The sequence below is a fragment of the Scyliorhinus canicula genome, chromosome 17, assembly GCF_902713615.1.
Source record: "Scyliorhinus canicula chromosome 17, sScyCan1.1, whole genome shotgun sequence".
In the NCBI taxonomy this organism is placed as follows: Eukaryota; Metazoa; Chordata; class Chondrichthyes; order Carcharhiniformes; family Scyliorhinidae; genus Scyliorhinus; species Scyliorhinus canicula.
Window position 1 is genome coordinate 18,471,435 of NC_052162.1, and position 27,017 is coordinate 18,498,451.

The 27,017-nt window shown below is 42.4% G+C and overlaps 1 protein-coding gene across 3 annotated transcripts; it reads right to left on the reverse strand.

Moving 5' to 3' along the window:
- Positions 1-345: 345 nt before the first annotated feature.
- LOC119952463 (NFKB activating protein) lies at positions 346-25,667 on the reverse strand. Of its 3 annotated transcripts, none has more exons than XM_038776250.1 (10): positions 25,495-25,667; positions 23,694-24,107; positions 17,319-17,399; positions 13,119-13,186; positions 10,490-10,609; positions 8,044-8,086; positions 4,417-4,526; positions 4,074-4,152; positions 2,574-2,723; positions 346-1,776 (listed from the first exon to the last, which is right to left on the reverse strand). In XM_038776250.1, exons 2-10 carry the CDS (start codon positions 24,056-24,058, stop codon positions 1,602-1,604), a joined length of 1,191 nt encoding a protein of 396 aa, XP_038632178.1. In that variant the 5' UTR covers positions 24,059-24,107; positions 25,495-25,667; the 3' UTR covers positions 346-1,601. The 3 variants fall into 3 exon arrangements, with proteins under 3 accessions (XP_038632178.1, XP_038632179.1, XP_038632177.1); XM_038776251.1 differs by having other exon boundaries at positions 25,308-25,630; XM_038776249.1 differs by having other exon boundaries at positions 25,282-25,630.
- Between the last annotated feature and the right edge of the window lie 1,350 nt (positions 25,668-27,017).

Genomic DNA, 27,017 nt, shown 5'->3' on the forward strand with positions numbered 1-27,017 from the left:
ATCATAGACTGGGTTACCGTTTTCCCTGATGATAGGTGATCAGAGAGGAACCTGTACATTTTTGGTTCTGCCCCATTAACTTGATGTCACCAGTACACTTCAAGTGGAGATTGTTGGGCTGGATTTTGCTGTCAGAAGCAAAGCATTGGTGCTCGCCATTGATCTCAACGAAAGGTGCCCACAAAGATCCAGCGTTCGCTGTGGCGAGGACTTTCCCTTTCCTGACAGTTTAAATCTGCTGCCAAGTCAGAGCAACTCGGGGAATCTTCAGGCATGCAGCAGCAGTATCAACAATCGGGATAGGCAGCCAATTGCATTGAAGTATTCAAAGATAGCAAAGTTAAAAGCATTTTATTCTTCACTTTTAATTGAAAGTGTCAGATAGAAAAATAAACAAGTATTGTCATTTTGCGTTATGATACAAGCTAAACAAACTTTAAATAGTTTTTAAAATGTGGAATTTTGTTATAATGGAGCAATTTGACATTCCACAAATATTAGCTCTTCAGGGCCTGTGAGGTGTTCAGCAGGGATTATGAAGTTAGTAGACCAGTTAAAACCCAGTGATACCTCATTCAACAAGGGGTAACATCTTTACGGTTTTTACAGCGAGACTAATACAATAAACATGGGAGTTTTCAAGAATTCACTAATTTTTTTTTAAGGTATTGTACTCGAAGGACAACCTCAACACCTTCTGGAAGAGTGTAGACTCATCGACTGGAACTGTTTTTTCTGCGCAGGTGCAAACTCCCAAAATTGCTGTCAGTTTCAGTGAATTAATGACGGCAAATGCTGACAGCTCTACCATTACCACCACAAAGTCTGTGCTTTTAGCTCAAAATTTGGGATGCCACGTGTAAATGTTAGCTGATGTTTAGATCATTAACCCGATAGATGGGAGCACTTGAGTAATTCTCTCATTTTCCAAACATCAAACACTATCTCCTTACACGTGAATCCTCAGAGCCTGAGCTTGTCTGCTTGCTACCTTTCAGTGACTCCAAGGTTAACCTTGTCACTTGTACGATTGAAGGCGAGATCCAAGATCAAGGTTTACATCACCACCAGTCAGGATGGAATATATTCAACATCCCTTTGAAGATCATTTGAGATGTTTGATCTGTTAACCGTTAGAATCAGGACATATATGGTAAACCCTCCCATTTTCTCTGTCCAACTGAATGCAATACAAATGAAAATTAATCTGTCAAACAAGGTATTATTTTATCATAATTTTATAGCAAGTTAGCAGTGAAGTTATTTTATAAAACTTTAGAAGGACAGTAGGAAATTAAGTGTATAATGTTAACATTCAATTGTAACAACTGTAACAAAAACAGAATGAATTTATAACATCCAAGGCTCAGTTATACACCAAGATTTTAAAAAGAAAAATTATAAATGTTGAAATTAGAACTAAACAACAGAACTGAGTAGCAATACAAAGCAGGTCATTTAGCTTCTGGAAGGAAATATATTATTATAATTACCCACCTAAAACACTCTTTTTCAGATGCTGATTGACCTCCTGAGCATTAACCAATTTCCTTTTTCAAAACACAATACTAGAGGTTGTTTTTAAACAAAAAATCAAGTCTCTATTTTTCTTCTTTTCCTTTTGTCTTCCTGTGCACCATCTCCCTGAAGCCAGACAGGATCTTGTTCTCCCTCTTCAGTCGCTCTTCCTTGTTAAATGAAGCTAGAGCTCTCTTCTCATCTGCACTGTAAATCTGGTTCTCTTTCCGGAGACGCACGGCCTCCATACGCCGATGTCTGCACACAAAACATATTCAAACTCACAAACCGGAAGTTAAAAATATAAACAAATCATCAGGATCGACCATGTACTAAAAGGAATTTTTAAAGAATCACTTTCTTGAACAATTCTACCATATCTCTGTGCAATTTTAAAACAATATTGAAAGCTGCCGCCACAGTTTTGTGTTGTTGCAATTTTTTTATATTTTCAAATCTCAACATTCTGCCCGATTTTATTTTTATGTTAAGTTTGTAACACAGGTTTTTACAAGTTAACCAATAATTTTGTGGCGAATGTTTATAATTCATACACCACATCATCTGCAAATAGGAGGTATTTTTGTTTCAGTTACATCCATTTCAGAAAAGCTGCTGTTATTGAACAGTAGGCATAGCAGGTGCTCAAAACTGTAGAATTCAGGCATGTGCTGATAAGGGGCTAGTACCAGTTGCACCACACAAGTGCCAGGCAATAACCATCTCCAGCAAGAGAGAATCTAACCATCTCCCCATGACATTCAATGGCATTGCCATCTCTGAATTCCCACTATTACACCTGAGTCAGGAAGGTCGGGCAAGACAGGCACTTAAGAATTTTAGTGCAGGTAAGTGGGTATGTAGTGGTAATCCGATGCAGATTGCCACTCAAGAGGTTATGGCCCCATGTCTCCAGCTCTGAGAATTTGGCACCAAAATCTTACTGAGCAGCTGATTCCCACATGGTGCATCAGGCATCACTTTTTCCCATTCGTTTCACATATTTATACATTTAAAACTCTGTCCTCAACTGCTCGGAGGGCTATTATTCTTACCTGCTACCACTCATTACATAACCAGAGTGTTCAAAGGCTGCAATCTGGTCACTCGTCAGACCGATTTCACCTCTCCGTGGAATACGCTTCCCAGCTTTCACATACTCAGCCATGGCAGCACCTTCACCAGGAAGCAGAGCATGTCCATAACTAGACGACAGAGACCATTAAGTGTATAAACAATACAGCAAAAATTGACACAACAGATATACAACATGCCATTTTCATCTGGAAATTCCTTAACTTTTCATACACATAAGATTGCAAAAAGATTTCAAAAACACAAGAACAGCATATGTATTTATTTATTACGGAGAAATAGGGTCAAGAGTAGGTCACTTCTTTTTTAATTTGTTCAAAGGCTGACGTCTTGGCCTTTGCCTCACTGGTAGCCCAGAGACGGATCTTATTAATGTAGAGGGACTCGAAGCCCCCGAGTGAAGAGACCTGGGTTAGTGACATGGCTGGGTTTCTCAGTCTGAAGAAAATAAAGTTCGCCTTAAGCGGGTCAATGGTTGGGTTCACCTGGAGGTGGCAGCCGTTCGTCGACTTCCCCGGGGAAAATTAAAATGTCAGCAGATGCAGAATTCCAAAGGGGGCGGGGAAAGAGGGCCAGACTGTTGCTTTATGGTTGGAGTGTGTGAAGATTGCGATGGGGATTGAAATGTCTATTGTACCACGTTTATGTCGGTTTATTGTTATTATTACAGTAGTCCCCCGCTATACCGCGCTCCGCAATACCGCGGTTCGCGATATACCACGGGGGAGCTTATGGACCCCAACTGTCAGTTGTGTCAATTTCAGCGGCCGGCTCACTTTGATCCGGAGAGGGAAGCTGCTCTCTCACTGAAGCAATCAGCCGGCCGCTGAAATTGACACTGCCGGCTGCTCTCTCTCCCTCCAATCAGAAACATTAAAACTTAAAAGTTGGATTGGAGGGAGAGAGCAGCCGGCAGTGTCAATTTCAGCGGCCGGCTGATTGTTTCAGTGAGAGAGCAGCTTTCCTCTCCGGATCAAAATGAGCCGGCCGCTGAAATTGACACTGTTTTAATTAGATCCACGATGGGGGTTTTAAATTTATTTTAAAATCTATGCTAGCGCTTCCCATTGTGAGTCTACGGGGGTCTGACCTCTCCCCCCGCCCCCCGTAGACACTCAATGGGAAGCGCTAGCATAGATTTTAAAATAAATTTAAAACCCCCATCGTGGATATCCGCGGCTCGGTTGCAACGCGGGTGGCTGGCTTGGACCCCAACACCCGCGTTATAAAGGGGGACTACTGTATAAAAACTTGCAAATACCCTAACAAAAATATTTTTTAAAAAAGGTTTAGCCTCAGCAGTCCATCCCTAATGTGGGAACAAAGGGCAAAACTTGACAGCCAATATTTTAAGTTAGACAATGGTAAATGATCCATTCATTATTTGTCAGAATTTGAAAACGCTGATCATTTAATTGCTTCATGTTTGCTTCAATTCACTCAAAGAAAAGGTCGCTTACTTCAGAGGTTTGTCATCATCTTGTGCAGACTGTTGCGAGGGAGCTTCAGGACCAACCACAATCTCTCCATCTTGTGGACCTTCACGAGGAAAATATATTTCTTAGCAATTTGATGAAGAGCGGTGTTCTTTTTAGCCATGTGAAAGTTATTAATTAAACTGTGCATTTAACATGAATAGGCTAAGGTTAGGAATCATAGTCGATTTTTCAAAAGTTCCACATTTTGATAAATAAATACAAATGGCATCATAGAATATCATTCAAAACAAAATGAAAATGACAATTAACCAGAGGACCAGCGAAGGACTTTAATTGTACCCGTCTGGTCTAACTAAACACTTACATGCTTTTTCTACCCAGATAGCCTCATTATTTGCATTTTCTTCCTCAGATTCTCCACTGCTAGATTCAGATATCTTCTTCTTGTTCTTTTTCACTTTCTTTGGCTTCTTCCTGTTTTAAAAAAAACTCTGGGTTTAATTTATTTTAAATAGTACTTTGTCTCTCTCCAAGTCATAATTCTACAAACTCAAAAAGATTTTTGGGGTGGTGCAGAGTAGAGATAGAACATATAATGTAACCTGTATCTGGTATGGGTATATCCAGTGAAAGTTAATATCAAACTACTGAGTTTACAGCATTTCGTTCACTTTTACACACATTGGTATCCTCTCTGGCCACAGGAGGTGTCAGAGGACAGGAAGCCAGCTAATGTGGTAGCATTATTCAAGAAGGGAAGTAGGGATAAGCCAGGTAATTACAGGCCAGCGAGTCTACATCAGTGGAAGGCAAATTCTGGGGGACAGATTTAATCTCCACTTGGAGGAGCAAGGATATTCAGCACGGCTTTAGAATAGAACAGAATAGAGTAGAATCCTGACAATGCAGAAGGAGGCCATTTGGCTCATTGAGTTTGCACTGACCCTTTGAAAGAGCACCCTACCTAGGTCCACCTTGCCCTATCCCTGTAACCCAATAACCCAACCTGCACATCCCTGGACACTAAGGAGCAATTTAGCATGGCCAAACCACCTAACCCGCACATCTTTGGACTATGGGAGGAAACAGCGCAGGCACAGGGAGAACATACTCAACTCCACATAGTGAGCCAAACCGGGAATCGAACTCTAGTCCCTGGCACGTTGAAGCAACTGTGCTAACCACTGTGCCACCCATTAGGAAATTTGAGGGGAAGGAAGGGCCTCTTTTGGCGCTGTAAAACTATGAATCAATGGAGGGCACACAATGGACCAGGTAATGGGATTCCTCTCATCAATCATGAATACCACTTCACTATTTTATACAACCCAAGTCTAACTTCACCTATCCTTTGATAAAACACAGTCGATCTGAGATTTTAAGAATTAAAGGCAAATTAATTCAAATAGAAATTTGAGTCAAGAGTTATTGCTGTACTTTATACTGCAGCCCTAACCGTGCCACCTTTCTTTCTAATGTGCAGCTTACGTCCTGTAAAACGGGTTGCAGCATGTGATACTGCTGTTGTGTATGTATCATTTGGCTGTGTTCATGCTTATCTGCTTTGGTAGCAAAAATAGGAAGGCAGATTATTATTTGAATGGATGTAAATTGAGAGAGGTGGATACTCAGCGAGACCTTGGCGTCATCATGCATCAGTTGCAGAAAGTAAGCGAGCAGACACAGCAGGCAGTAAAGAAGGCAAATGTATGTTGGCTTTCATAGTGGGAGGATTTGAGTATAGGAATAGAGATATTTTTCTGCAAATGTTTAGGGCACTGGTGAGGCCACACCTGGAATATTGTGTGCAGTTTCGGTGTCCTTATGTGAGGAAGGATGTTCTTGCTATGGAGGGAGTGCAGCAAATTTTTACCAGGCTGATTCCTGGAATGGCTGGACTGTCATACGAGGAAAGACTAAGTCGGTTAGGATTATATTCATTGGCGTTTAGAAGAGTGACAGGGGGTCTCAGAGGCACTTATAAAATTCTAACATGATTAGACTGGGTAGTTTCAGAAAGAATGTTCCCGATGGTGGGGGAGCCCAGGACTAGGGGTCATAGTTTGAGGATAAGGGGTAAACCTTTTAGGACTGAGGTGAGGAGAAATTTCTTCACCCAGAGAGTGGTGAATCTGTGGAATTCACTACCACAGAAAGTAGTTGAGGCCAAAACGTTTAATTTCAAGAAGGAATCACAGATAGCTCTTGGGGCTAAAGGGATCAAGAGATATGGGGGGGGGGGGGGGGGGGGGAGAAAGACGGGATCGGGGTATTGAACGTGATGACCTGCCTTCCCGTGCCAGCCTCCCCGAACAGGCGCCGGAATGTGGCGACTAGGGGCTTTTCACATTAACTTCATTGAAGCCTACTCGTGACAATAAGCAATTTTCATTCATCATAATGAATGGCAGAGCAGGCTCGAAGACCAATTGGCCTCCTCCTGCTTCTATTTTCTATGTATGGCTCTATGTATGTACTGAGCAGTGATGTCAGCATCAAAGGGGCAGGTTTAGCACAGTGGGCTAAACAGCTGGCTTGTAATGCAGAACAATGCCAGCTGCACGGTTCAATTCCCGTACTGGCTTCACCAAACATATGCCGGAATGTGGCGACTAGGGGCTTTTCACAGTAACTTCATTGAAGCCTACTTGTGACAATAAGCGATTATTATTAGCATCAGTGCACACTGCGCACCATTAGAGCAGGGCACTCACAGGTTCCCGAGCGATTGCTGGAAGCCAGGAGGATTGAGTGTGTAAAGGAAAAATACAATCTTGGCTAGTGGTCCTAAAACAATTCCAAGCATGTGTGCCACCAGTTATGTGGGATATCGGGCTTGAAGACCAATACATGATGGCTTACAATGCCCAAACTGTCAATTCTGATTCTCACCCATTTACTCCAGCTTTTTTCCATTCACAGACACCAAGGCTGTTGGATACAATAATTTCCAACTAATGATATCAATATGATCACTAAGAAAATACTTCACATGTAACAAACAAGTAAAATGACAATTCAATTGAAACATGCTGTGCAAGGATTCTCATGAATCTCTGTAGAACAAGATTACAATTTCTGCCAGTTTACATGAGAGGAGAGAAAACATCTGTCACTTTCTCTCAAAAAATAGAACTGAAAGATGGTCTAGAGGAGCAAAGTCTTGGTTGGGAAATTACACATGACACAGGGAAACAATCAAAAGCAAGAAAAACAAGTTAGAAATGGATAGAGGGAAGGAGATTTAAAAAAAAAAGATTGTCTGTGTGGAGTCTGCACGTCCTCCCCGTGTGTGCGTGGGTTTCCTCCGGGTGCTCCGGTTTCCTCCCACAGTCCAAAGATGTGTGGGTTAGGTGGATTGACCATGCTAAATTGCCCGTAGTGTAAGGTTAATGGGGGGATTGTTGGGTTACGGGTATACGGGTTACATGGGTTTAAGTAGGGTGATCATTGCTCGGCACAACATCGAGGGCCGAAGGGCCTGTTCTGTGCTGTATTGTTCTATGTTCTATGTAAATTAAGTTACACGATGGTGCTGAAACATGTAATTATTTACTAAACTTAGGCAAGGTATTTCCAACTTACAACTAAGGTTACGATCAATGCTTTTCAGGAAACTAAAGTAACTATATAAAATCAAATCATTGCAGAGCAGTCCAATTTTGCTGGTCATTTTACGTTCTATTATTGAAAACCGTTGGATAACTGAAGGCTTTTGTACACCCAAAAATCTGCTACTGGGTCTTAAACATTTACAAACTTTGTTCCAGTCCACATATTAACATACATTTCTTACTCTAATATGTAACACATTTTCAGAGCTTCCTACTTCAACAATTTTGAAAAAGTGCAATGCATTACTTCAGACTGCAAAAGCAGAAGAAAGATGCAGTGAATTTATAAATCCACAGTAAAGAAAGTGCCAAACTGTTTAATTTGCTTCAGGCTAAGCAGATAAAAGCTAGATTGAGACACAGAATAAATGCGTTACTTTTTGTGGGATTTCTTTCTCTTCTTTTTCTTTTTGTCTTGATCTGAAAACATATCACAAGAACTAGATTCAGTACAAAATTAGTATAATTACTCATGAAAATTTACAAATGACAAACTACAGACAATGGAGCAGAAAATCATCAAGTGGTAATTCACCTCCAGTGCAACAGAATAAAGGCAGTCCTTTTTTCATCCAACAAGATTGACAGTAAGTTAGATAAAACATTGCTTAGATCCACGACGAAAGGTCCAAGAGCTGTTTAATGCTTAACTGCCATGTAAAAAGACAGGACCACATAACTTTGGTCACAAATGCTGCACGAAAAAGGAGATAAAAATCTAACCGAGTAAAATCAGCTTTCTGATGTCAAGTTTTGGAATATTTTATTATTGCTATTTTCTATTGCATTCTTGATTATCCTGCTCCAGCTAATACACAATTTCAATTAAAAATAAAATGTCTGTTGTGTACTCAATTAAATTCTTATATGCATTGTTATAGTATAAAGAACTAATTAACCTGTATTTATGCAAGTCCCCAGGGTGTCCCAAAGTGCTTCATGTATAACTTACTTTAAAAAAAAATCAATTTAGAGTATCCAATTATTTTTTCCAATTAAGGGCCAATTTAGTGTGGCCAATCCACCTAGCTTGCACATCTTTTGGGTTGTGGGGGTGAAACCCATGCAGACACCGGGAGAATGTGCAAACTCCTCATGGACAGTGACCGAGGGTGGGATTTGAACCCGGTTACTCAGCGCCATAGGCAGCAGTGCAAACCACTGTGCCACCGTGCTGCCCTCAATAACTTACTTTAAAAAAAAACTTTTAAAAAAACATTTAGATTACCCAATTATTTTTTCCAATTAAGGGCCAATTTAGTGTGGCCAATCCACCTAGCCTGCACATCTTTTGGGTTGTGGGGGCGAAACCCATGCTGACACGGGGAGAATGTGCAAACTCCACATGGACAGAGAGCCAGAGCCAGAACTGAACCTGGGACCTTGGTGTCGTGAGGCTACAGTGCTAACCACTGCACCATCTACTGCCCCGAAAACTTAATTTTAAAGTCATTACTATTGTAAAGTGTTTCAAAAGGTATCGGAGAGGGTACAGAGGAAATTCACTAAAATTATTTCAGGGATAAACAATTGTAGCTGTGAGGATAGTTTAGAGTGGTTGGGTCGGTTTTCCTTGGAGAAAAGAAGGCTGGACAGGGTAAATAGTGAGAAACCATTCCCTCTCAAGAGTACCTCAAGCACATGAGGGCAGATTCAAAATAATTGGGAAAAGGAGTAAAATTGATGGGAGGAAAACTTTTCACCCAGAGGATGGTTGGAGTCTGGACTGAACTTCTTGAGAGGGTGGGTTCAAACGAGGGATCTTCAACAGGAAATTGGACTGCTATTTGAAAAGAAAGAATGTGCAAAGTTACAAAGATAAGGAGGGGAGTGGGACTAGGTAGAGTGTTCTTTCAGAGAGCTAATGCAGACTCGATGGGCCTCTCTCGCCTCCTTCTGCAGTGCAGAGGTTCTGTGAAAGGAAACTATGAGAAATATTATTTCAGAATCCTTAGGTCAGTATTTTGTTTTCCGTATGGGGGTCTGTGCTAGCTTCTCGACAGAAATTGGAACTGTCTCTCAGAGGGTGATCCTGAAAAGCTACTCAATATAAGGTTAGTTGATTGAAAGTCTTCAGTTCAGTGAAGAATGGGATTGATTGGTGACGATCGGATGTCCTTTTACTCAGTTTCAGTCTTGTCCGTGTGATGGTTCCAAATTACAGCCAACCGCCTGGCTTGCTGTTGGGATGTCTGTCAGCCCACCAGTCTACTTGGCTTCTCACTCCATCGCCATGCGTTCTCTCACATCTCCCATCACAAAAGTAATTTTTGTGGCGCTCTTTCTGTTCGCCATCCTGCTGATCCCACCCGGTAGTTGGGATACTTATGATAATTACAGGGTGCACCGCAAACCTTTTTACACCCGCCCATGAACTAGCCGCCATTAGGACCCCCATTTTGAAAAAGCCTGCCTTGGATGAGAAAAGAGAGAATTTCCTGTTCCTTTCAGTACTTGCATACATCTGTAATTTTTATCACTGTAATCCTGGTCTCTGTAATCTCCTCCATCCCCACAACCCTCCCAAGATATCTCCTTTAACTCTGGCCTCTTAAGCAACTTTGATTTTAGTCGCTACACCATTGGTGGCTCGATCTTCAGTTGCCTAAGCCCTGATCTCTGGAATTCCCTCTCTTAAGCTTTCTGCTTCCCGACCTCGCTGGCCTCCTTTAAGACACTACTTAAAACATACTTTTCAACAAGCCATCTCCTTATATGGCTTGGTGTTATATTTTGTTCTATAATGTTCCTGTTAAATGCTGTGGAACATTTTATTATGTTAAAGGTATTATATAAATATAAGTTATTGTTGTAATATCTTACCGCTCAAGTCACTTGCACTGTTAGAGTCTGATTCACTTTCTTCTGAATGCTTGTGCTTTTTCTTCTTTGATTTCTTCTTTTTATTCTTCTTCCTTTTTTTCTTTTTCTTCTTTTTGCCCTCTAGATATATATATAAAACATTGGAAATCATGGAACATTACACTATTAATTCTTTATTTACTTCATAGAATCCTTACAGTGCAGGAAGCCATTTGGCCCATCGAATCTGCACTGGCCCCTGCTCTGATAGAGCACCAAAGCTAGGCCCAATCCCCCACCCTATCCTCGTAACTCCACCTAACCTTTGGACACGAAGGAGCAATTTAGGGTGGGCAATTCCCTAATGTGCACATCTTTGGACTGTGGGAGTAACCCGAAGCACCCGGAGGAAATCTACGCAGACACAGGAAGAATGTGCAAACTCCACACAGTCACCCAAGGTCAGAATCGAACCCGGGTCCCTGGAGCTGCGAGGCAGAAGTGCTAACCACTGTGCCACCGTGCTACCCACTTGTGCTTACTTAGCCCACTTACCACTTGTCTGGATCACTGTCCGTGTGGAGTTTGCACAATCTCTCCATGTTTGCGTGAGTTTCGCCCCCACAACCCAAAGATGTGCAGGGTAGGTGGATTGAACTTGCTAAATTGCCCCTTAATTGGAAAAAATGAATTGGGTATTCTAAATTTATTTTTAAAAAGTGATGGGAAAGCTAATGGAGCTAAAGGTAGACAAGTCTCCTGGCCCTGATGGAATGCATCCCAGGGTAATAAAAGAGATGGCTAGGGAAATTGCAAATGCACTCGTGATAATTTACGAAAATTCACTAGACTCTGGGGTGGTCCCGGCGCATTTGGAAATTAGGAAACATGACATCACTGTATAAAAACTGTAGGCAGAAAGCGGGTAATTATAGGCCAGTTAGCTTAACTTCAGTAATAAGGAAGATGCTGGAATCTATCATCAAGGAAGAAATAGCAAGACGTCTGAATGGAAATTGTCCCATTGGACAGACACAGCATGGATTCATAAAGGAGGTCATGTCTAACTAATTTAGTGGAATTTTTTGAGGACATTACCAGTGCGGTAGACAACGGGGAGTCAATGGATGTGGTATATCTGGATTTTCAGAAAGCTTTTGACAAGGTGCCACATAAAAGGTTGCTGCATAAGATTAAGATGCATGGCGTTAAGGGTAAAGTAGTAGCATGGATAGAGAATTGGCTAATTAATAGAAAGCAAAGAATGGGGATTAATGGGCGTTTCTCTGGTTGGCAATCAGTAGCTAGTGGTGTCCCTCAGGGATCCATGTTGGGCCCACAATTGTTCACAATTTACAGAGATGATTTGGAGTTGGGGACCGAGGGCAATGTGTCCAAGTTTGCAGACGACACTAAGATGAGTGGTAAAGTAAAAAGTGCAGAAGATACTTGAAGTCTGCAGAGGGATTTGGATAGATTAAGTGAGTGGGCTAGGGTCTGCGTGGGTTTCGTCCCCACAACCCAAAGATGTGCCGGCTACGTGGATTGGCCACGCTAAAATTGCTCCTTAATTGGAAAAAAATAAGTGGGTACTCTAAATTTATTTAAAAAAATAAATCTTTGTAATCTGCTCCAACCCCACAACCCTCTTATAATTCTAGCCCTTTATGTGTTCCCAATTATAATTTATCCACCATGGGTGGCTGTGCCTTCCATTGCCTCACTTTCCTCACTCCTTAAAACCAAGCTTTTAATCATCTGATTTAATATCTTCTCATGTGACTGTGTCATACTTTGTTTCATAATACTCTTGCATTGTATCTTGGGATGCTTCTTTACATTAAAGGTGTAACATAAATATAAGTAACTGCTGTAGTTGTTGTAAGGGCTGGTTTAGCTCAGTGGGCTAGACAGCTGGTTTGTGATGCAGAACAAGGCCAGCAGCGCAGATTCAATTCCCGTACCAGCTTATCTGAACAGGAGCCGGAATGTGGTGTCTAGGGACTTTTCACAGTAACTAGCTGGTTTCGCTCAGTGGGCTAGACAGCTGGTTTGTGATGCAGAACAAGGCCAGCAGCGCAGGTTCAATTCCCATACCAGCTTACCCGAACAGGCGCCGGAATATGGCGACTAGGGGCTATTCACAATAACTTCATACTTGTGACAATAAACGGTTATTATTATTAATAGTAGCTTGAACCTAGCAGTAGACAATAATTCAACTGGGGAATGATGACTGGTGAGAGTCAAAACATCAGCAGGAATCAGAATTCTACAAATAACCATTAATATTAAAACTTGCTCATTTAAAAATGCTTCCGGTGTTTAGAGTTGAAAAGGTCTCTCGCATCATATTACATTGGATCAGTATGCAAAGCACAACAATCGACTTTTGATAAAAGATAAATTGATGCAATTGTTAAACATGAAAGGAAGCTGGGATTTATCATTAAGAACCAAGATTTTGATTTCAGCTTTTTGGAAATTACCTTTGCTTCGCTGCAACCTGCCAGCTGAGCAGTTTGTGGACTGTTCAATCAGTTTCCAATGCAAAATGTGCATGTCTCAATAACCTGCCAATTTCCAATATTCATCATGAGAGCCCACTATGGATTTCCTTAAAATGCAGTTATTTATAAAAAAAAGTTACCTTCTGCACTGGAATCGGAACTGCTGCTCTTGGCTTGCTCACCCTCAACTGGAGTATGCTCATCGGAACTAACAAACAAGAAACCAAAATTATATCTTATTAAAGGAGATATCTAATTTTTCTTATCTGTTAACACCTAGTAATAAGTGTTAGGAAAACAAAGGTACATAGAACAGTACAGCACAGAACAAGCCCCTCGGCCCCCGATGTCGTGCCGAGCAATGATCACCCTACTCAAACCCACGTATCCATCCACCCCCCCCCCACCTTAACCTTACTTTTTAGGACACTACGGGCAATTTAGCATGGCCAATCCACCTAACCTGCACATCATTGAACTGTGGGAGGAAACCGGAGCACCCGGAGGAAACCCACGCACACACGGGGAGGACGTGCAGACTCCGCACAGACAGTGACCCAGCCGGGAACCGAACCTGGGACCCTGGAGCTGTGAAGCATTTATGCTAACCATCATGCTACCGTGCTGTCCAGGTAGTTTTAAGTGGGTTTCATTTAATGTTTCTGGGCCTGGAAGAGTAAAACCTATAGTAAGATTTGCACTGACAAAGGCGTTTGTAAGTAAATGTGGGGGTTGGTTCAGTTCCAACTGTGTTTCTATTATGCTTAGAGAGGGCTATGGCTTGAAGAATAAAAGGAATAGGCCTGTGGGTGTTTCTTAGCAACTGGGGCCTTGTAAGGTAGAGAAGCTTTTAACTTTTAGTTTAGCTAATTTGATTGCAGTTCAACTATTAACTGGTAGAATCAGTTGGTTTTAGAAGGCTAAATAAGGAACATCTCTCTCAATCTTGCTAGGAGAAAGCCATACTATCGAATAATGGTTAAGAAAATAGAGACCGGAAATCTAAGTCCAGCTAGTTGATAAAGTAGAGAAACGAATAGAAGTGTCCAAGAAGTCTGGAGTTAAGTGAACAGAGACAAAGGTACGGTTCAGAAAATTTCAAGAAAGAGTAAACAAAGTGTTCCGAGTTAAGAGACACTTGCAGTAACCATATTTAAAGTGGAATTGCAGCCTTCAAAGGTAAATCAAATGTCTGATGTCATTTTAATACAGTCTGGGAATTAAAAATTAAATCAATTGTGGACAGCTTGCACAGCAGTTAAGACAAAGAAATCCTAAAGAGGTTGGTGTAAAATTCTGGACTGGATTCAATGTTAAAAGTGGAAAGGCTTTATTTAAAATGTCATTTGTAAAACCGCGCCTGGATTTCGGAATACAAACCGCTAAGGGAAAGCATCCTTATGAGAGAAGATTTTAAGTGTTTTTGGGAGCGGAGTTTGGAAACTCTCACATCACAATCAACCTAAAATCGGTGTGAAATTTTTAATATGAGGGGAGAGTAAAGGCGTACTGTATTTGGGCAGCACGGTAGCACAAGTGGATAGCACTGTGGCTTCACAGCGCCAGGGTCCCAGGTTCGATTCCCCACTCGGTCACTGTCTGTGCGGAGTTAGCACGTTCTCCCCGTGTCTGCGTGGGTTTCCTCAGGGTGCTCCAGCTTCCTCCCACAGTCCAAAGACGTTTCACACCGATTTTAGGATTAACATTAATTACAAAGTACATCTTAAAGTACGTCTTTAGTTTCTCTAGTTTGCTTAACTAGCTGGACTTTAGATTTCCGGCAGCTGCTTTCTTAACCATTTAAGCACACAGGATGACTGTGGGCAAATACACTCTCCACTCTGAACCCCAGTGAATAATTGTGAATGTCTGCTCCAAGTCCTCCCCCCCCCCCCCCCGGTTGATTGTGATGTGAGAGTTTCCAAACTCCGCTCCCAAAAACACTTAAAATCTTCTCTCATAAGGATGCTTTCCCTTAGCGGTTTGTATTCCGAAATCCAGGCGCGGTTTTACAAATGACACTTTAAATAAAGCCTTTCCACTTTTAACATTGAATCCAGTCCAGAATTTTACACCAATCTCTTTAGGATATCTTTGTCTTAACTGCTGTGCAAGCTGTCCACAATTGATTTAATTCTTAATTCCCAGACTGTATTAAAATGACATCAGACATTTGATTTACCTTTGAAGGCTGCAATTACGGGAATAGGGTGGAAGTGAGGGCTTAAGTGGGTTGGTGCAGACTCGATGGGCCGAATGGCCTCCTTCTGCACTGTATGTTCTATGTATCATAATACAATTTTTTCATGTTTAATAATTGGTTTTTTTCTTGTTATTAAAACTAATTAGCGGTCCTTGTGACTCTGTTGCTCCACATTTTATAAAATAAAGTTATGGTCTTTTGAGCCGGGGGTCCATTCTGGGATTTTCCCATCCAGTTATAACATCAATTGGGATTGTAACATAAATTAATTGGAATTTTTCAAGTAGCTTACCTCTTAAAAATGTAAATGCAGAAGTAATATGCATGTGGCATGCAACTACAACCAGAGAGAAGTTACAGCGCAGAAAAAGGCCATTCAGCGCCTCGTGTCTGCACTGGTCAAATAAGAGAATAAAGAAAGTAGCCACTCATTTTAATCCCATTTTCCATCACCTGGTCTGTATCTTGTAGATTACAGCAACTCAGATGCAGTTCCTGGTACCTTTTATACGAATTGAGGGTTTAAGCCTCAACCACCAATTAAGGTAGTGAATTGCAGATGTCCATAACCCTCTGGATGAAAAGGTTTTTCCTCAAGTCCCCTCTAATCCTTCCAAGAATCACCTTAAGTCAATGCCCCAGGCAACTGACCGCTCACCTAGGGGAAACAAATATTTCCTGTTTACCCTGTCTAGGCCCCTCATAAATGTGTACACCTCAAATAGGTCACCCCATAGCCTCCTCTGTTCCAAAGAAAACAACCCCAACCTATCCTCTCTTCATAGCTGCAATTTTCAAGCCCTGGAAACATCCTGGTAAATATCCTCTGCACTATTTCCAGTGCAATTATGTCCTTCCTGTAATGTGGTGACCAGAACTGTACACAAAATTCCAGCTGTGGCCTAACCAACGCTTAATACAGTTCCATCATTACATCCTGCTTTTGTATTCAATACTTTGTCTAAGGAAGGAAAGCAGGTGGCGGCATGGTGGTGCAGTGGTTAGCACTGCTGCCTCACAACGCTGAGGACCCGGGTTCGATCCTGGTCCCGGGTCACTGTCCGTGTGGAGTTTGCGTGGGTTTCACCCCCACAACCCAAAGATGTGCAGGGTAGGTGGATTGGCCACTCTAAATTGCCCCTTAATTGGAAAAAAAATGAATTGGGTACTCTAAATTTATTAAAAATAAGGAAAGCTTTCCTGATCATCTTGTCCACAAGTCCTGCAAGCTTCAAAGACCTGTGGACATGCACGCCAACACCTTCCTGTTTATTTAATATTCCCTTGCTTCGTTTGCCCTCCTCAAATGCACCACTCACACTTTTCCAGACTGAATTACATTTGTCACTTCTCTGCCCACTCAAATCATTGCTATCATTCTAGAGTTGACAGCTATCCTCCTCACTATCAACTACATGGCCATTTTTTGTGTCATCTGCAAACTTCTCAATCATACCACCTGTACTTATGTCTAAATCATTAATATATGCCACAAACAGCAATTGCCCCAGCACTGAGCCCTATGGAACACCAGTGGAAACTGTTTTCCATGAGCAAAAACATCCATTGACCATTAAGCTTTGTTTCCTGTCACTGAGCCAATTTTGGACCCAACCAGCCACCTTCTCCTGTATCACATGAGGTCTCACTTTTCTGACCAGTCTGTATTATGGGATTTTGTCAATTGCTTTACTGAAATCCATATAGATAATATCCACTGCACTTTCCTCGTCAATCCTCCTCGTTACTTCTTAAAAATAAAACTATTAAAGAGCATTCTGGCAATATTTTTTCAAGCAGTTTCCTTGGCATTATTTTATTACTTTTGAACCAATAACTGATTTGAGACTTCAGGTCCACGTTTCAATAAAACGTTCTCCCCATGTCTGCGTGGGTCTCACCCAAAAGATGTGCAAGGTAGGTGGATTGGCTATGCTAAATTGCCCCTTAATTGGAAAAAAAATAATTGGGTGCTCTAATTTTTTTTTTAAAGTTTCAATTAAACTCAAATAGCTAAAAATAATGAATCAACTTCAACATAGATACTACAAATGGAGAATTATAATAAAAATCAAATAGGCAACCTAAAAAAAGAGCATCTGCAATTGAATCCAGTGATAGTGGAAAGGGCACTTACTCTAGTTCTGGGACCTTTGGAGACAACCCCCACACCTCAGGTGCTCCAAGTTCTCCAATTCGCTCTCTTTCCTTTAGACGCCTGCAAGAAACATGCACAAAACAGTCACTATGAGTTAACTGACTAAATTTATCATTTCCACATTTCTTGGAAACAATTAATTCAACTGAAGGCTTTAATTCACTTTTTTTTCCCTCCCGCCACGCCACATTTCTGCCTCAACATGCCGGTGGGATGCTCCCTTACGTCGGCCGGTCAATGGAGTTTCCCATTGTGGGGCAGCCCCACGCTGTCAGGAAACCCCCTGGCACCGGAAAAACAGAGCATCCCGCCGGCAGAGAATTCCACCCCAGGTATCTCAATATCTCACCTGTGGTCATTAGTCATGTGGTGGAATGTTAATAAGCTATTCTAATTTGGGAGCACCACAATGAAGCCAGGTCATGCCTAAAGAGGACGTAGTTCAGACATTTAAAAGTTTAAAATTGATGATGAGGTATAGGGTCGGCTGTCTGTACTTAGAAGCTGACAAGATCAGATGCATCCAAGGATACTGAAAGAAGTGAGAGTGGAAATTAAGGGCCATCATTTTCCAATCTTCCTTCGACTCGGAAGCGGTGCCAGATTGCAAATGTTACACCCTCATTCAAAAAAGGGTTCAAAGATAAGCCCAGTGACCATGGGCAAGTGTTTATCCTCGGTTGTGGGAAAGCTTCTAGAAACAATAATTTGGGACAAAATTAATAGTCACTTGGGAAAGTGCAGGTCTATTAAAGGAAACCAGCATGGACTTGTTAAAGGCAAATCACGTTTAACTGACTTGTTTGACTTTTTTGATGAGGTAACAGATTGTTGATGTGATGTACATGGAATTCCAAAAGGCATTTGATAAGGTGCTTGCACAAGACTTGCAAACAAAGTTTTGAGTTCATGGAACAAAAAGGACTGTAGCAACATGGATACAAAACTGGCTGAGTAAGAAGAGCAGCGGAAAGCAGTTGCTTTTCAAACTGGAAGAAGGTTTATAATTGAAGGTCCCCAGGAATCAGTGTTAGAAGCCTTGCTCTTACTGATACCGTTCTGATTCACCCACTGCCTATGTTTATATATTTTCATTATGTATTTATCGTATGTTCTATGTTTTAATGTATGGAGCTATCTGCCTGGACTGTACGCAGACAATACTTTTCACTGTACCTCGGTACAAGTGAGAAAAAAAATCTAAATATACATTAATGACCATGATCTCGGTGTACAGGCTACAATATTAAAATTTGCAGGTGATACAAAACTTTTGTGTACCATGAGAATAGTGCAGAACTTGAAAAGGACATAGAATGGAAATGACAAATGACATATAAAATTCAATGCAAAAAAGTGTGAAGTGATTCATTTTTGATAGGAAGAGCAAAAGGGACTGTTTAGCTCACTGGGCTAAATCGATGGCTTTGAAAGCAGACCAAGGCAAGCCAGCAGCACGGTTCGATTTCTGTAACAGCCTCCCAAACAGGTGCCGGAATGTGGCGACTAGTGGCTTTTCACAGTAACTTCATTTGAAGCCTACTTGTGACAATAAGCGATTTTCATTTCATTTCAGTTCAAGAGAGACAATGACCCGAATCTTCTGAGGAGTGGTGATCACCATCGGAGAATCCCTCCGTTCCTTGACTCCAGGAAGGTCAATTCGATTATCTGAAAAAGGCAGGGGAGTGGCACTAGGTGAAATGCTCCTTTAGGGGGCCAGCACAGACATGATAGGCCAAATAGCTATTGTATGATTCTAAGCCTAATTTTGTCCTCACTCAATGTTCACACACTGGATTATGATTAGATGTAGGAATGCTAGATAATTTTCCCCAAACCCGAGCCTAGGCAGGCAAATGCAGATCACATGGTTCAGTCACCCATTCCTTTCCTACAGCTACACAGTTCACGCTAGTGCTGCAAAACATTTTTCTCCACAAGGTGAATCTGGAAGCTTCTCAATCATTGCGGGTTTAAAGGAGTTGGGAAGAGCATTTTCCACAGTCCAATGGTGCAAAAAGGAACTTGCCTCATATGACTTGCCTTTGTGTCAGTGTATCGGGTAATCAAAGAGATAAGTAATGAAACATATTTAACAGTACATGTTGATAAGTATATTGTATCAGCTGTACCCCTCCACATCTCTAATAATCTGTTTTGCATATTTTAAGCTGTTTCATTTTAACCAGTCATGTCTAGCATACTGTTCAAAGTGTGTAATGAAAAGGACTGAGGCTCAGAGGACACCTGCTCCAATGTTTGTAATAGAGTTTATAATGAAGCAGAACTGCAAGATAGGACAGAATGCTGATCATACAAAAAACAGAAGCAACCTGCTCGAGAACTAAAAGCAACACAAATCACTAGAACTGTCTATAATTGGAAGAACAGGTTAAAGATTTGCATTAATCAGCAGACATTAACTGTTCAGCAAAATAAATTAAACTAATAGAATGTAAAAGATTCTATCTTTTTTACCGTTGGGGTTCACTGTAAAATTTAAAATTACATTTTTTGCACATAATGTTGTAATTGCATGAGGCTAGCTCCTGAAGTCAACTACTTACTCATGGCTTCTGCTACAAAAGATGTTTTAAAAAGCCCTCCGCAGATAGAAGCCTTATACTGATATACGGGTTAGTGCTTATGTCAGTAAACAAACAGGCTTAATCTGCAGTTCTGGAGTCAAAGATCTACAAGAAAATTACACTGTTGCTTTAGAGTTAGAGATTTAAATCCCACATACAAGTACAATCAGAACTCCTGGAAACTTAATAGTGTGGGCAATGGGTTACCCTGAAGCTGAAGATAAACTAACAAAGAAATAGGACAATGTATCAAGATGCAGCTTCAGGCGAGGCTGCCCAAGAAACAAAATAACCAAAAGCAATAGAAGTAGACTTAGACTTGAGTCTTACGAGCATGTGAAATAGGAGCAAAGTAGGCTGGTCGGCCCCTTGACCCTACTCCTCCATTTGATAAGATCATGGAAGATCTGTTTGTGTTTCAAATTCCACATTCCCATTTATCCCAATAACCTCCTTTGATTCCTTTGCCTAACAAGAATTGATCTACCACTGCCTTAAAAATATTCAATGATCCAACTCCACTGCCTTCTGAGGCAGAAAGTTCCAAAGTCGCATAATCCTCACAGTAAAAATATTCTCCTAATCTCTATCCTAAAAGGGTGACCCCCTAATATTAAAACAGTGCCCCCTAGTTCTGGACTCACCCACAAGAGGAAACATCCTTTCCAGGTCCAACTTGTCGAGACTGTTCAGATTCTTGTATACTTCAATCATGTTACCTCTCACGTTTCTAAATTCCAGTGGAAATAAACCCAGTCTGTCCAACCTTTCCTCATAAATCAACCCGCTCATTCTAGGTATCAATCTAGCAAACCTTGTCTACATTTTGCAGCTAGACAATGCAACAGAAACCTGCTGCAACCAATAAGACAGATTTGCAGATGTGTGGCACAAACACAACCTAGAGGGGAGTCAAAAACACAAGAATCCGCAGAAAGGGGAATTCAATCAAAGATTATTTTTGTACTGCAAAGAGCAGAAACTGACTAACTTTGTGATGTCTTGCAATAAAGGTCTATGTTCTTGATTTAGGATTCCCAGTGGCAGCTATAGGTAACAGCAGAACCGTTAATTTGCTTCACTTATTAATAAGCTGGGGTGGGATTATCCGAGCTTCCGTGCCGAAATTGCGCTCGGCGCGGAGAATGGGCGTCAGATCTGCGATCGGGTCCCAGGAGGATCGCCGCCAACCGGTCATACACGGTTGACGCGGCGCCGGTCGGGGGCCATTGAAAGAGGCCCCGGCAGTGATTCTCCAGGATGGCCAAGCTATTGATCAGGGGCCAACGAATCTGCGGGCGTGCATGATCTGGGGGAGACGACTATCATCTTGCTGTTCCTCCACGGTGTGGGTCGACCATATCGTGCGGGCGGCCGTCACAGGCCGCCGCCGTGCGCATGCACGGATCCCCAACCGACCGTGCAGGGCCCCCTATCGACAGTCAAGAGCTTCGAGGAGCACTCCGGGACCCTGCTAGCCCCCTGCAAATCGCAGAATCACCCTGGACTTACTCCAGTGATTCACGCACGTTTTTATGTGGGCTTGGGGACATAGCCCCATTGGAGAATCCCGCCCATGGTTTCTAATTCAAGAAATTTGTTTTATCTAGAAGGTTCAATTTATCTAAACTTTGTAGTGAAGAGTGTGTGTCAGGGTGCACCATTAAAATGTGAATAGGAAAAATGTGGAGACAATGGTCCCTCTACAAGGTGTGGATGTGCAGCAACCCAGAGAGTACCATTCAGGTCACTTACAAGTCGCCAAGTTTAAGATACTGCATGTGCACAGCCATGCAATAAGATTTAAACATGCTACACAAATCAACAGGCCATGCACAACAAAAAAAAGAGGGGGTTTAATGGGTCCCTTGGAACATATTACAATTACACAAAATCAGCTCTCTGCATTTTCAAACATAGAATAGAGACCATTCAGCCTATCCAGTTGTATCAGCTCTTTCAAAGAGCGATCTAGTTAGTCCCACTCCCCCACTCTTTTCCCATATCTCTGCACACTTTTTTGCTTCAGGTGCTTTTCTGATTTTCTTTTGAAGGTCATTGTTGAATCTGTAGCCACAACTATCTATCATGCAGTAAAGTTTAAGTACTAATCGCTCGTTTAGTGCTAACCGTATGTTGCACTTGTTCTTTTGGAAATCATTTTATACCTGTGTCCTCTAGTTATTGAACCTTGTGCCCAAGTAACAGTTTGTCTTGATTTACTCTGTCTAAACCTTTCATTATAGATTTTAAATATCTCTATAAAATCTCCTCTTAGCTTTTGTTGCTCCACGGAGAGCAAACCCAGCTTCTCTCATTTATTTGGATGCCGTCAGTGCACCAAAAGTGGCTGCTCAGTTAGTAGCACTCTCGCCTGCAAGACACAAGGTTCCATTTTCAAGTACCACTCCAGTGCTCGAGCACAAAAATCCAGGCTGACACTCCACTGAGGGAGTACTGCACTGTCAGAGGTGCCATCTCACAGATCAGATGTTAAACAGAGGCCCCATCTGCCTGTTGGGTGAATGTAAAATATCCCACAGCACTATTTCGAAACGTTGGGGAGTTATCACCAGTGCCTTGGTTAATAATGTACCTAAATTGGCAGCCACATTTCCTACATTACAATGGTGGCTTAATTGGCTGAAAAGTGCTTTTAGACATCTGGTGGTCATGAAAAACGCTATGTAAAAGCAAGTCTTAAAAAAATCTGGGAACCATCTCGCAAGTCTCTTCTGTACCCGCTTCAAAATCTTCATTTCCTTCCTTAAGTGCAGTGCCAAGAAATGGATAGAATACTCCAGCTGGGGCTGAACTGCTGTTTTATATCAAGTTAGAACAACTTCCTGGTCTTTGTATTCTATGCCTCTATTTAAAAATCCCAGGCTCCCATATGTTTTATTAATTGCCTTAACCTGTTCTGCAACTTCAAAATATTTGTGCACAATTACCCACCTTTAAAACGTGAGCTTACATTGCCTTTCTACATTCTTCCTACCAACATCTTGTTTCATTATACTCATAGCAAAAAAAGAAATCGGAGAACAGGCTTAGAAATGGTAATCCAGCATTGAAGTGGGGGGAAGACAAAAAAAGGGGAGCCAGAAGGGGGAAAAGAAAAGAGAACAAAAACGGAGGGGAAAGCACAAGGGAAGACAATGGTGGCAAAAACTACAGCACAGCGAGAGAAAGTAATGAAGAACAGGAAGGAGAAACAAGCAATGGCTGAGGCAGGTGCCCCCTCCACCCGAGTTTGATGTTCTGTAAAAAGAAAAAGGAAATAGAAGGGGGAGGAAAGACCCCCTTTCCTGTTACATATTTCCTAGATCCTTTGTGTTTATGTGTATGCCTGTATTTGTATCATGTACAAAATCCAATAAAAAACATTTTTTTAAAAGAGTAATCTATCAATAGTTACAGAAAAAAATAACTTGCTTGAGCAAGAGGATGGCTTTTATTAGTTTGAAAGTTTCTAAACAATTCTCGAGGAGGTCTGGTGGCATTATGGGTAGCTCCCCTGCCTCAGAGCCAGAGGTTCTGGGCTCAAGTCTCATTCGAGAAAGAAGGTGTGTTCAGACTGTGACCAAACAAATCCTTCCAACACACACCAACGGCAGGCGGTAAGAGTGGGAGAGATTCCTGGTCAGCCATAAGAACATTGAGATCTCTGCCACCACTTAGCTCCAGAGTTTCCACAGCAGCTCAGGCTTTCTGGGTGAACTGCAACACTCTACCAATCAATTCTAACTTGTTAGGACCAAACCTGGCAATAAAAGCATTGTGTCTTTGTCGAAGTAGATCTTCTTGTTCTTTTCCATAATGTTCCATGTGCAGCTTATTGTAGTGCCCGTGGTGCGAACGTGAATTTTGATCTCTGGATCTTGACCTAGAACGGCTGTGGTGTATACCATTTTGATACTTGTGTGTGCTGGATCTCTCTCTCGACTTAGATCTGGACCTTCTTGGCTTTTTATCAATTGATGGAGACTTGTGGTGTCCCGAATGTTGTTTGTTACATTTTGCTGGAGGACTCTGAGTTCGGCTGTCATTGCTGCTGCTACATCGTTTTCTCTTAGGGCTGACTGACGAGTCTGGACTGCCACTCCTTGATCGACGAACTGGGGGCATTGCTTATCATCAGGTTCAAAGAGTGTTGCTCATTTATTTTCCAATATTACTATAAAATAAAACAATATAATAGTGTATAAACAACTTGAACTATTCTATTACCATGGAACCACCTCATTTAACATGTCACTTTTTTCTGATTTTAAGTACTTGGGCAATGAAAATTTTACAAACATCAAGACAAAAATACATGGTAAATTTATTTTGTTTGTACTACATTTACTTCCATAACTGGGGGAAAACCCTAATAGACAATTGAATGCAGCCATCCAGATTCATTTAAAAGTCAGGCAGAACAATCAAAAGTGGTGATGATGTTGCTGGTAACTCAATAATTTTCATTTACAGAACTCCTGCAAACATCAATTTTGAGTAGTTGATGAGGAATGACTTGCATAGCTGGCATCTGTTGAAAGAATTTATTCTCCAGGTACTTTTTACAGTAAATGTCTCTTGTTGCCAGTCTTGCTGAAATTATGTTTGATTTTCTCCATATCCCTGGCAAATACACTAATTAGAATGACTGCACTCAAGGGCCCTCCTGGGCTGCAGTCCCCCTCCCCTCCCAAATGCATCTACTCCAAACTTTATGCTTAACTGATTTCATAATGTAGTCTTCTTAATTAAAATTCACAAATTAAAAATCTCTATCTGAACAATTACAATGACGTTCACTTCTAACTTATTTTCCCAGTGTCCAGTTATAATTTACTTTCCCTTAATAAGTGCCAGGTTATTGCTTTCCAGTTGTTAGTAAAGTTATTTCAACACCTGTAATTTACTTTCTTAAAAGTCATAATTCTCCTCCCCCCCCCCCCCCCCCCCCCGAGAGCACTGACTCCATACCATGGCACAGTTCCACAAGTACTGGTTCCTCTACCACCACACTTTATTCCCACACGAGTGAACATGAACAGTATAGTGGAAGGCCGACTCTGTTCTCTCAACTGATATAAAAACAGAACGTGCTGCAAGAACTCAGCAGGTCTGGGGCAGCACAAGTGGACAGAGAAACAGGTAACGTTTCCGAGTCCAATGTGACTTCTTCTTCGGACCCTTCCTCTGGCAGGAGAAGCCCAAACCGGGGGGGGGGGGGGGGGGGGGGGGGGTGGGTGTTAGAATTTAGAACATGAAATACTCAGCAGGAAAAGTCTGCACAGACAGAGAGAGAGAGAGAGTCATTTTCAGGCTGGGTGTATTAGTTCTGACCATAGGACACTGACCCGAAACGTTGACTGCTGTTTCTCACCCCACAGATGCTGCTGAGTTTTTTTTTCCAGAACTTTCTGCGTTTGATATCAGCTCTCCGGCCTCCGCAGTATTTTGCTCCGACTTTACTGTCTGTCCTCAGCTGGTGTGGGCTTTGGCAGCTCGGAGTGAGTAACGATCAGCAGGAATCCCATGCGATACTCTCCGCGGGGGCGCCCGGCACTTACCCTCTCAAATGTGGAAAGTGACAATCCCTCCCGCCCCTCACTTCCGAGGTCCGATTTTTCGGTAAACGTCGTTCAAAACTTGACCACAACAACTGGAGAACAGCACGGGAAGCAGTTGAAGGGTCACAGGTCAGCGGCACGGTACCCGGATGCCTGCCCGTTGGCCCCGCCCCCCTACGTGCCGGATGCCTGCCCGTTGGCCCCGCCCCCCCGTGCCGGATGCCTGCCCGTTGGTCCCGCCCCGTCGCGCGGCATCGCCGCGCAATCCCCCCCGCCGCCACGCGCCGGCCGAACGCATGCGCGAAAATGCGCTTGGTGCCGGCGGCGGCCGAACGCATGCGCGGAACAGCGCTTGGTGCCGGCGGGGGTCTGAGTGCGCCGATGGCGGTTGTCGTGTGAGGCAGAGCAGAGCCAGCGCCGGCCCGCAGACACGCCGCAAGGTGTCCAACCAGCGTTAGGTGGGGTTCCGGGGATAGGGCGTGTGTGCTATTTCTCGAGGGCTGGCGCAGACTCGATAGGCCGAATGACTTCCTTCTGCACCGTCTGTGGGCTGGCACAGAGGCAAGGTGGCCCCTCACAGGCTCAGAATTATTTCCTCCCCTCTTTAATAATAACAATCTTTATTGTCACAAGTAGGCTTACGTTAACCCTGCAATGACGTTACTGTGAAAATCACCCAGTCGTCACATTCTGCCGCCTGTTCGGGTACAGAGGGAGAATTCAGAATGCCCAAATTACCCAGCAGCGCATCTTTCGGGCTTTGTGGGAGGAACCCGGAGAAAACCCAAGCAGACACGGGGAGAACGTGCAGACTCAGCACAGATAGTGCCCCAAGCTGGGAATCGACCCTGGCGCTGTGAAGCAACAGTGCTAGCCACTGCGCATCCTTTTTCCTTTACCGGCATCTCTACATCTGTTAATGATCACCCAATAATGTGCATTTGGGATCTATCATCAGATGTCCATTGATTGACCCCAGGGTTACATTACCCCAGGACTCGAAAAGTGAGCTCCTATCTCTCCCTACAGATGCTGCCAGACTTGCTGAGATTTTCCAGCTTTTTCCCTTTCATTTCAGATTCCAGCATCCGCAGTAATTGCTTTTATCCAGGGTTACATTATTACATTACTAGTTGCATAATCCTGCCTTGTATCCATTCCCTTGAGCGTTGAAATTCGAGGGGTGATCAACTTATGATCCAGAAAATGATCTAATTGAATGGCAGGGCGGGTAGCTGGATAGCCTACTCCTCTCCTCATGTTCCTGTATAGTTGAGGTATTCAAAATGATAACGAGATTCAATACTGTGGATACTGGTAGGGGCATCCAAAACCCGGGCGGCACGAATTTAGAACATATAACAGAAAATGTTGAAAATACTCAGCAAGTCTGGAAAAGTCTAGAGAGTGAAACAGAGTTAACATTTTAGATTGGTGACCTTTCATTGTTGCATCGGTTTTCATGATAAGTCATTTATCTGAAGTATTAATTCTTGGATGCGGAGTCGGACCTGCTGAGCTTT